General features: G+C 38.6%; 3 protein-coding genes and 1 pseudogene across 3 annotated transcripts; 2 read left to right on the top strand and 2 right to left on the bottom strand.

Moving 5' to 3' along the window:
• Window positions 1-433: 433 nt before the first annotated feature.
• On the top strand, window positions 434-1896 carry LOC114913500 (uncharacterized; annotated as a pseudogene).
• A 2122-nt stretch (window positions 1897-4018) lies between these two features.
• On the bottom strand, window positions 4019-6268 carry LOC109505204 (receptor-like protein EIX2). Its single transcript, XM_073256118.1, has one exon. The coding sequence runs from the start codon at window positions 4748-4750 to the stop codon at window positions 4019-4021; it is 732 nt and encodes a 243-aa protein (XP_073112219.1). The 5' UTR covers window positions 4751-6268.
• Window positions 5129-7177, bottom strand: LOC140857330 (receptor-like protein EIX2). The gene has a single exon (XM_073256119.1). It carries the CDS (start codon window positions 7175-7177, stop codon window positions 5129-5131), a length of 2049 nt encoding a protein of 682 aa, XP_073112220.1.
• A 2294-nt stretch (window positions 7178-9471) lies between these two features.
• LOC114913499 (uncharacterized) lies at window positions 9472-10053 on the top strand. The gene has a single exon (XM_029262167.1). It carries the CDS (start codon window positions 9472-9474, stop codon window positions 10051-10053), a length of 582 nt encoding a protein of 193 aa, XP_029118000.1.
• Window positions 10054-11742: the final 1689 nt, after the last annotated feature.

Consider the following 11742-nt stretch of genomic DNA (forward strand, 5'->3'; position numbering starts at 1 on the left):
TAAGAGATAGACCTCAACCACACTGACTTGTTGTTATGCGACAACAACCTACATATAAAAATGGGATTGTGTCAAGAGTTCAATGTGCAAAATGGCCTTGTTCCATTGCATATTATAGTTTTAAAGTGGACGACACCCTGTGTTAGATCTAAGCCATAAAAAGAGGTAATAGAACCTACTATGACATATTTGATTTGAACTAGGGCTGTTAACGAATCAAACATGATCGAACACGCCACTATTTGGGATCGACTGTTTCGAACTACTGTTTAGTTCATGTTCAGTTCAAATTTGAATGTATTCGAAAGAACTCTATTTGAGATCGATTTCGTTAAGCTCGTTACGTTCGAATTAGGCTTGAGTTCGGCTCGTCTAGAGTAACATGAAAAATAAATATTCGAAGAAAATAAAGAAAAAAATAAAGAAGGAAACCATGCTGACTCTTTGCAAGATAACCATCCATATCTTGTTGGGCTTTTCTGACCACTCCACCGAACCATGGAATCCTCCCTACCGCTACCAAATATTCTCTCCCCTGATGCCGACAGCCTGTGCCTCCTCGCCAGAGATACCTCCAAGCCGTCGAACATCATCAAGTCCTTCACTGTTGGCCCCGTAAGGAAGCCACCGCACCGGACTGACCTCGGCACCCATGGCCTCCATGACCTCATCCACGGCAACCTCCGCCTCTACACTGAAAACCTTAGCTCCGAGAGCTACAACAATGGTGGGATCGGGATTGAAGAGATTGGGGAGCGGATGCCGGAGGAGGATGATCAAAGACTGGAGGCACAGTCGTGGGGGACGAGGAGGAGGCTGCGGTGGTGGAGGGTGGAGGCGAAGTTCCCACCACTGCTATTGTGGCTAGTGGGGCAGAATGGATGGTGGAGCCGGTTCATACATGTGGTGTGGGACGACAGTCGGATCGTGCTCACGAAGATCCGAATCGAGAGGTCGGAGGTCCTCCGCACCTCCCACCATAAAGAGAGATGGAGAGGTCGACAGATGAAATGAAATGAAATGAGGCTGTTTGAGAGTTAGGATTTGAGTGTAAGAGAATATATATAGGGTAGGGTTAATTGATCAATTGATCACCACCATCGGATCATTGATCCAATGGTGATAGATAAGGCCTTCTTCAATTGCTGGATCAATGATTCGACGATGATTATTAAGGCTTATGTATATAATGCTATAATGTACAGTATATATTATATATACTAAAAAATTTATAAATAATTAAATATATTAGTATAATATATATATAAATATATATATATATAATATATATAATATATTTATTTATTTTATCAAGTTTTTATTGATCCAAATGCGATCAAATAAAGACTTGTTTTAGTTTGGATCGTTAAGGTATCAACTATAAAATCCTATTTGCAAAGATGGGGAGGAGGGGGGTGCCGCAGAATGTTGGGATCACGAAGAGATGCACCGGGCACGGCAACCCTCTCCCTCGCACTATATGTGATCAATCACCCGAGAGGAGCATTGCGAGGGATTTTTTTTATTTTTTTTTTACTTTTCCTTTCCCTAATGCCGAGGGAGACAAAGGGTAGGAAGGAGGAAGAGGGAGGGAGAGACGGTGAGATGAGGGAAGAGATCATAGGCTCGGGGATAGTAGATCCCTTCGTGCCCGCCAGGTCTTTTTCTCCTCCTCCAACTTCAATCGGGAGGTCACACGAGCTCGCTCTCTCTCTCTCTCTCTCTGGCATTCTTTTTGAGGTCCTTTCTTCATTTTTGTGGAATTGCTATTTGACCTCCGCTTCTCCTTGCCTCAATCTTGGGTGTCTAGCCTCAAGACATGTTCCATGGCAGGAGACCTCAGTTTTTGCTGTTTTCCCGCACCAAAGCCCTAGAATTGGATGTAGCTAGGTTAGAGCCCAGAGGTAGCTGGTGCTAAGTATTAGAATCAGATGTGCTTAGTTTGGCTTTTTGAAGTAATTTTTGTTGTTGGATTTGAGAAGTCTTAGAATTTAGGTTGGTTTACTGGAGAAGTTTGTAAGTGGCTTAACTGGAAGTGATTCAAAATTGCTTGATACTTGAGATATTAAGTGCAAATAGTTTCTTTTTTCCCTTTTTTTTTCTCGGGTAGATACTGTTAATGTGGATGGGGTGATTTCTATTTGAAATCTTTTAGCATTTTTTATGATGAAAGAAAACTATTGTCATGTGTGATGTGCGTGATTTATTGAATAGAGCAGGTGATGAATTTCATCATCGTTCATTTTCCTATCATGTACAATATTACAAATCAAAGTTATTTCACTCCACTCAACTAAAATATTACAAAAGATTTAGAAAAATGAAGAATAAAAATGGTTGAAAGTATGATTTTGATTTTTTTTATTTTACAAAAAATCATATCCTATACATAGCACCGGGTTATAAACTAGTATCAGATTAAAATGAGCAATCTAAACACAAGTATACGTCTATCCTCTACTTTTTTTTTTTTATATCAAAACAGGCAATCTCAACACAACTATATTTGTCAAACAAGCAACATTACGCAAACAAATATAATTAGACAAATAATTGATGTGCTTTAGCTTTTTTAAAAATTGGAGAAAGCCAATGCTTGGTCTAGTGCAGGTCTGGGATAATGCTGTTTTCTGGACACAAGCACAGAAATTTTATTACAGGCCCTAAATCCATAATGAGCATTGTCCTTGTGAAGCTCTACCATACGATCAATATGTCTTTTATTTCTCCTTTATTTCTCCTTTTTCATAACATGCAATTTTTGTTAACATTGTTTCACAACCCTGCAGTTGTGAAGTGCTAAAAAATTGGGATGATGTTTTGTGCCTCAGCTGGCTACGATCCCCATGAAGTGCTGAATTTCTTTCCAGAAATTTGGAGATTCACCGTTACAAGATTATTTCCCTACACATGTATCAGGAAAGATGACAAAATCATTACGTGGGGCCATTATCTTGGCCCAAAATAATGAAGCAGGCTCTGTACAGATATAAGCTGCTTAACAATTGCCAAACTCTCCCTTAATAAGGGTAGGAAAATTTCTTTTTTTTTTTTCTAGCATATTTTCATGAAGGAGCTTGGGGGTTGATGGGGACAAAATTGACCAAGGGAATGGACTTAACTGGTAGAACCCTAGCTGACCCAAAAGCTGTTGAATTTTTAGCCAACTAAGATATTAACCCCTTCTACTATTTTTACTGTCCATTGTGGAATCATTTTTTCATACATGGATTCTCAACAAATCAAAAGTTAGTTCTAATTGAGCCTCTCACATTTTCTTATCTTGACAGAAAAAGGAGGCAAATCTACCAACTTTGTTGTGGTGTTGAAACTGCTAGACAACCACTGGCAGAGACATTCGATCAGCCTCTCCCATGCTACCGTGAACGTTTTTCGGCTACAATTTTTCAAAGTTGCATTAACACCAAATTTTATTCTTAGTCAGTAAATTCATAGTCAGAATATTGATCCCGAAAACCACCATATTTGTTTAACCTCAAAATGTTGTTCCCAAACATCTCGACGGGATAATTTTATACTGTTTGATTTATTCTACCATAATGACAAAGAATAAAGAAAACTCACGTAGTGTAAAAGATGACAAGCTTGTGGCTCATAGATCGAGCAAAGCTTTGAGATAGAGCCAACCTTATAGCATATCAAGAATAACCAAAGTTCTAATTCCTTAATTTGCTGAATAAACAAACTATGCATAGTCTCCTGCACCTATGAGTGCAATCTTCTGAGCTCAAACGCATTTAAAATTCACATAAGTTCAGGCCTATCTGCTGAGCTCATTCCCATGAGCTTCGTCCTCTAAGCTCAAATAATTTAAGCATGAGACTAATAAAGTAAGTGAATTAATTTGAACATAATTATTTTATTAGAGTAGTACCGGTGCAGTTTCCATGTGTAAAAGTAGAGCTTGAGTATAGATAATCCATTCTGAATATTTCTACAATCACTTCTTAAAAAAAAAAGAAGAAAAATTACAAATACAATTCAAGGTCACAAACTGTCACGTTGTAGTGTTGAACTTGGTGAAAATTGTTGCCAGGGCCATGTAAACCACATTGAATACTTTATCTATATGTTGAAAATAGGCTTCTCTCCATTTTCTATCAAACAATAGTGGGACAAAGACAATCCAGAAACCTACTACGAATCCTAGCTCCATGCTCATATACAGCCACTTCATTTCAGATCCTTCTTCATCCATGGTATTATCATTCTGTTCATCCCCTCCAACTGCATTTAGACCTTGGTTTGTCTTGGCATCTTTGCACTTTTGACTTAATGGGAACCCACAAAGATCATGATTACCAACATAGATAGATGGATCAATGAAGGTTTGAAGCTGATTACCTATTGGAACTCTTCCTGATAGATGGTTATATGACAAGTTCAAGTAACTCAAAAAAGTTAGACCAATCATGCTTGAAGGAATTCCACCGAAAAGATTGTTTCTTGATAAGTCAAGTGACTCCAACTGTTGCAATGCACCAATCTTTTCTGTGATCTCTCCTGTCAGATGATTTCCAGACAAATTTAAGCTCACAAGTCCAAAAAGATTGGTCAACTCTTCGGGTATCATTCCAGATAAGTTATTATTTGAAAGGTCTATAATGATCACAAGTGGAAGCAATATAGCATACTCAATGTATATTCCTTTTATGGTCACTTGCATTTTTTCATTGTAACGAGTATAATTTTTTAAAATAGTTCCATTCATCTCCCCCGACACTTTCATGGCAGTAAAGTTTCCAAAGCTAGAAGGGATGGTTCCTGATAAATTGTTACAAGCCAGATCCAGAATTTGAAGAGCCCCTAGTCTTGATAGATTAGAAGGAATATTTCCAACAAGCTTGTTTGATCGTAAGCGAAGGATCTTCAAAGACAACAAACTTTCTCCTATCCAAGTAGGTATTTTACCAGTGAATCCATTCTGTCCAAGATCAAGAGTATTTAATGTCGTACAACTCTTCAATGATAAAGGGAGTTCTCCTAAAAGATTATTATTACTCAAATGCAATGACTCGAGAAGTTGTAATGAACATATTGATGGAGGAATACTTCTAGACAGATTATTGTTCGAAAAATCTATAATAAAGATAAAGGAAGAGTGGTTCTAGCAATTAGGAAGCTCACCTGACAATAGATTTTTTGAAAGATCAAGAACGCCATATCTAAGATGACAAAGTGATAAGGAAATTTCACCACTTAAACTGTTCGTTGAAAGGGAGAGATATTCGAAGTAAGGCATACTTTTACCAATGTCAAGATGAATCACTCCTGAAAATGAATTGTTTGATAGGTCTAGTAGCTGCAATATTGAAGAATTAAAATTTGGCAATAGACCCTCAAAGTGGTTAGAACTCAAATTAAAATAATTAAGGTTGATGAAGTTTGTAAGATCGGGTACACTACCGGTGATTCCATTGCTGGAGATATCTAAGTCGAATATCTGGAAAAATGACCTCCAAAACCAATCTGGTATAGTGTCTGAAATTCCTGTGCTAGACATGTCTAAATAGGTAATATTTTTTAGCATCCGGAGCCATGCTGGGAATCGTGGTTCCAACTTGCAAGAACCAATAAATAATATCCGAAGCTGAAAAGGGGGAATCCAATCAGACGTCAGATTCAGAATTAATTGATTTTGTGATAAATCTAGAGATTTCAGTTTGGTGAAATTGGCAAACTGCTCTTCAGACATGACACCCTCCAAAAGGTTCCATCCGAGGTATAACTCAACTAACTCCACAAGTCTTCCAAGACTTTTTGGGAAAGTCCCATTCAACTTATTGTCGAAAAGATATAATTTTTGAAGTGCTGACAACCTTCCAAGTGATTCAGGAATAGGATCAGAAATTGAGTTGCCACTCAAATCGAGATATTTGAGCTTTTTGAAGTCTCCCAACCAGTCCGGCAAATAACCGCCAAGCTGGGTGTTCTCCATGTACAGAGTTTCTAAACTATTTTTGATGCATCCAGTAAATACTTTATCAAGTTCATGCAAATTTTTGCTGATATTAATGTATGACAATCCCAAATACTGCAGCTTACATAGCTCCCCAAATTCAACCGGAATTTTGCCTTCAAGAAACCAATTATCGGATAAATGAAGGGCCTTGAGCGAAGCTAGATTCTTAATTGCAGGCGGAATGATGCCCCGAAAGAAATTATAGCTAAGATCAAGGTACTCGAGGCTGCTTATGTTGAACAACCAACCAGGTATCGTCGAATTAATAAAATTACCGCTGAGATCAAGGTAGTACTCCAGGCTACTTATGTTGAACAACCAACCAGGTATCGTCGAAATAATAAAATTACCACTGAGATCAAGGTACTCCAGGCTACTTATGTTGAACAACCAACCAGGTATCGTTGAATTAATAGAATTCCAAGAAAGATCAAGAACAGAAAGTGAAGTAAAATTCACATGTGGAAGAGAGAGCGGAATGGCGTTGATGCCACAATCAGATAAGCGTACCTCCACAATAGAAGGGAGCATGTTCAGTGCTTGCAGCCAGTGAGCACCTTCTCTGAATTGCACATATGTCATATTGAGATATCGCAGAGAAGAAAGTCGAGAAATCCAGATGGCATTATCAATGATGAGAAATCCAGGTGGAACTTCAAAATTGTCACCATAATAATAATAATTATAACTGAGATCAAGATATTGGAGGCTCGATAGATTCCCAAGCTGATGTGGGATCAGTCCACCCAAACCAGCAAAGGAGAGGTTGAGATATTTGAGCTGACGGAATGAGCCCATGAATTCTGGGATGGGGATTCCTCCAAAGAAGTTCATACTCAAGTCAATGTAATTCAGGTGTTTCAGACCAAGTAAAGAAGGCCTCAACTCACCTCCCAAGGACCACTTGTTGTATGGAAGATCGTCAGCGTACGACAACGGGTGTGGGTTGCGGAGGTCTAGCTTGACAACATGGCTGGTATGATTGTCACAGGCCACGCCTTCCCATGTGCAACAGTCGTCACCCACCCAAGAAGATAGCCTGTTGGAGGGATCTTTGAGGCCTTCTTTGAACCCAAGAAGAGCGTTCCTTTCGATGGGTATGCATCTCGGGATTGAATCTCCGTTGAGTTTTCTCACTCGAGCACACAGGAAAGCAAAGAACAAAAGTAGAAGTTGGGTTCTTTTAAGATCCATGAATTTATTAGTTGCTGTGAGATGAAGTAGAATGATCTCTTTATATTAATTATTAGCAGGACAGAAAGAATATCCTCCTAAGCTGTATAAACTATTTTATATCAACACTTATTTTTTATCTTCAAAATTGACACCCTTCACATCAAAATCAAACTTATCTTTTAATTGCTTAATCCCATTGCAGCAGTCTTTTTCTTCAAATTCATTTTTTTCTTACTTTGATCGCTCTAGCGCTTGGCAACTTCCATTAAATCATCTACCTTGCTGAATATTGTATGCACACATACTCTGATATATTCTTTATTTTGAACTTCAAGTCCATATATTAAGCTACAATGACCTAGCTTTTTGATATTTTTTCCCAAATTAGAAACAAAGTGAGATTTAAATGATATTTTTGCACATCTTCGCAATTATTAGAAACAAAGTTAGATTTAAATATTTAAATGATATTTGAGCACACCTTTGCAAATCTTTCCAATACTACCCATCCAACTCTTTCTCAATCCCAAAGGCATTATCGTTCCCTTACCTATTATCATACAAAAAGAAATGAGTTGAACTTTGTGAAAAAAAAAAAAAGGAATGCAAAAATTACTCATAGCATTACAAGATACAAATGCTTTTATACCCACAAGTAGCATGAGTAGGCTTAAAAGTTAGCATGGGACAAAATCCAGCCTTGCATGTCTCGTCATTAACAAAACACAAGCATCGTAAGTTAAGAAAAGTCCAAAACAACTTAGAAATATCCAAAATTTGATGAGGTTGGCAAAGAGCCCAACTTAACATAACCCAATGCTATCATGTTTTACTGATTCCTCATTTCTGCAGATTCCCAAAATAGTGTCGTTCAGTTATTAATTCTACATGATATTGGAAGCTTGCAAATTCAATTTAAGCTGTAGTTTCCTTGAGCATACAAAGACACTTGGCAGGCAGTTGTATACCTTGGATAGTGTTGCAGACCAAACCATCAATAAATTTAAGTCAAACATTATGCAAATTGGTGGGTAATGTTAACTCCATTGTGAAGCCAAGAAAAAAGAAAAGCATGCTTAAAGATTGTCTCAAGATCTACCTATATAGGGGGAGCGAACCATTTTCTCGCCTAGCCCGGCTTGACCAATGGATGAGAGGTGTCTCACTACTTCTACATACTTATTCCACAAGTAGCTAAGGAGCTCAACATTAGGTTGTTAAAAAAGAATTGGAGGAGTTGCCAAAATCGAGGAAGCTTTTAAAGACATTGGAGGCCCTAGTTAGTAGCCCATGCATGGAAGACTCTAAATGGCTAAATAGTTCTTCTGTTAAGCCAGCCTCTTGATATTGGGTGTAAATCAACCTTCAGACAGACCTTGAAATGGATGATCCTGGACACATTCGACTGACCTCGGTGAAAACAAATTCGACTGACCTCGGATTTCACCAAGGTCCCACCTCAGCATCTCACCAAAATCTCGGTATAGTTTCCTTTAACTACACATATGTGGGCTAGATTATCATATGCAATGCCTGCAGATGATGCGTGTAATTGACACCCATCATCATGCACCTCTCTTTAATGCATGTAATAGATGTCCACAATCTTCAATTAAGTGGGTGCAAATTCTTTGGTTCCCTTATTGGACTCATCAGTAACAGCCGACTACTCTCCCTCTATATAAAGGGGAAGAAAGCGAATCTTTGGATAAGTATTTTCTCTAAAGAAAAGCTTTTCCTCTATCCCTTTCTCATTTTTTACTATTTTCGAGTTCTGACTAATTTAAACATCGGAGGTCTCTCATCCCTCATCAGAAAATCTCCGATGACCATGGATTTTCTTTTCAGGCCTCTGAGACGAAGGTGCTCCAATTTATCACTAGATCTCAGGTCGGTAAGAGATAGACCTCAACCACACTGACTTGTTGTTTTGCGACAACAACCTACATATAAAAAAGGGATTGTGTCAAGAGTTCAATGTGCAAAATGGCCTTGCTCCATTGCAGATTATAGTTTTAAAGTGGATGACACCCTGTGTTAGATCTAAGCCATAGACCTACTATGACATATTTGATTTGAACTAGGGCTGTTAACGAATCAAACACGATCGAACATGCCACTATTCAGGATCGACTATTTTGAACTATTGTTTAGTTCGTGTTCAGTTCAGATTTGAATGTATTCGAAGGAAATCTATTTGAGATCGATTTCGTTAAGCTCGTTATGTTTGAATTAGGCTCGAGTTCGGCTCGTCTAGAGTAACATGAAAAATAAATATTCGAAGAAAATAAAAAAAAATAAAGAAGAAAATCATGCTGACTCTTTACAAGATAACCATCCATATCTTGCTGGGCTTTTCTGACCACTCCACCGAACGATGGAATCCTCCCTACCGCTACCAAAATATTCTCTCCCCCGATGCCGACGGCTTGTGCCTCCTCACCAGAGATACCTCCAAGCTGCCGAACATCGTCGAGTCCTTCGCTGTTGGCTCCGTAGGGAAGCCACCACACCGGACTGACCTCGGCACCCATGGCCTCCATGACCTCGACCACAGCAACCTCCACCTCTACACCGAAAACCTTAGCTTCGAGAGCTACAACAATGGCGGGATCGGGATCGAAGAGATTGGGGGGCGGATGCTGGAGGAGGATGATCAAAGACTGGAGGCACGATCGTGGGGGAGGAGGAGGAGGCTACGGTGGTGGAGGGTGGAGGCGAAGTTCCCACCACTGCTGTTGTGGCTAGTGGGGCAGAATGGATGGTGGAGCCGGTTCATACATGTGCTATGGGAGGACTGTCGGATCGTGCTCACGAAGATCCGAATCGAGTGGTCGGAGGTCCTCCGCACCTCCCACCATGAAGAGAGATGGAGTGGTCGACAGATGAAATGAAATGAAATGAGGCTGTCTGAGAATTAGGATTTGAGTGTAAGAGAGTATATATAGGGTAGGGTTAATTGATCAATTGATCACCATCGTCGGATCATTGATCCAATGGTGATAGACAAGGCCTTCTTCAATTGCTGGATCAATGATTCGACGATGATTATTAAGACTTATGTATATAATGCTATAATGTACAGTATATATTATATATACTAAAAAATTCATAAAAAATTAAATATATTAGTATAATATGTATATAAATATATATAAATATATATATATAATATAATATATTTATTTATTTTATCAAGCTTTTATCGATCCAAACATGATCGAATAAAGACTCGTTTTAGTTTGGATCGTTAAGGTATCAACTATAAAAATCCTATTTGTATTTGGTTTCACAGTTTAACGAGCGAGTCGAATATGACTCAAAAATGATCTGAATATTTCGAACAAATCGAACAATGATGCAGACTGACAGCCCTTATTTGAACAACATAATAGTATGCATAACCCAATCCAATAAATTTAATTAAATATATATATATATATATATTAAAATAGAGATATCTCACAATAGATGCCTCCGTCTGCCACATGTCATGTGCTTTATTTGTCGCGTGTATGGGATTTTTATGGAGAGGTGTTTTCCAAGAGCGTGAGGCATTTGTTTTTATGCAAAGATGGGGAGGAGGGGGGTGCCGTGGAAGGTTGAGATCGCAAAGAGATGCACTGGGCATGGCAATCCTCTCCCTCGCGCTATATGTGATCAATCACCCGAGAGGAGCATTGTGAGGGATTTTTTTTATTTTTTTTTCACTTTTCCTTTCCCCAATGCCGAGAGAGACAAAGGGTAGGAAGGAGGGAGAGGGAGGGACAGACGGTGAGATGAGGGAAGAGGTCATAGGCTCGGGGACAGTAGATCCCTTCGTGCCTGCCAGATCTTTTTCTCCTCCTCCAACTCCAATCGGGAGGTCACACCAGCTCGCTCTCTCTCTCTCTCTCTCTCTAGCGTTCTTTTTGAGGTCCTTTCTTCATTTTTGTGAAATTGCTGTTTGACCTCCGCATCTCCTTGCCTCAATCTAGGGTGTCTAGCCTCAAGACATGTTCCATGGTAGGAGATCTCAGTTTTTGCTGTTTTCCCGCACCAAAGCCCTAGAATTGGATGTAGCTAGGTTAGAGCCCAGAGGTAGCTGGTGCTAAGTCTTAGAATCGGATGTGCTTGGTTTGACTTTTTGAAGCAATTTTTGTTGTTGGATTTGAGAAGCCTTAAAATTTAGGTTGGTTTACTGGAGAAGTTTGTAAGTGGCTTAACGGGAAGTGATTCAAAATTGCTTGATACTTGAGATATTAAGTGCAAATAGTTTCTTTTTTTTTCTTTTTTTTTTCTCTGGTAGATACTGTTAATGTGGATGGGATGATTTCTATTTGAAATCTTTTAGCATTTTTTATGATGAAAGAAAACTATTGTCATGTGTGATGTGCGTGATTTATTGAATAGAGCAAGTGATGAATTCCATCATCGTTCATTTTCCTATCATGTACAATATTACAAAACAAAGTTATTTCAATCCACTCAACTAAAATATTACAAAAGATTTAGAAAAATGAAGAAAAAATGGTTGAAAGTATGATTTTGATTTTTTTTTTATTTTACAAAAAATCATATCCTATACATAGCACCGGGTTATA

The sequence above is a fragment of the Elaeis guineensis genome, chromosome 4 (assembly GCF_000442705.2).
Source record: "Elaeis guineensis isolate ETL-2024a chromosome 4, EG11, whole genome shotgun sequence".
Taxonomy (NCBI): Eukaryota; Viridiplantae; Streptophyta; class Magnoliopsida; order Arecales; family Arecaceae; genus Elaeis; species Elaeis guineensis.

Coding starts and splice junctions, on each gene's coding strand:
- LOC109505204 (XM_073256118.1), bottom strand. CDS start 4,750: ATGAAAGTGTCGGGGGAGATGAATGGAACTATTTTAAAAAATTATACT.
- LOC140857330 (XM_073256119.1), bottom strand. CDS start 7,177: ATGGATCTTAAAAGAACCCAACTTCTACTTTTGTTCTTTGCTTTCCTG.
- LOC114913499 (XM_029262167.1), top strand. CDS start 9,472: ATGCTGACTCTTTACAAGATAACCATCCATATCTTGCTGGGCTTTTCT.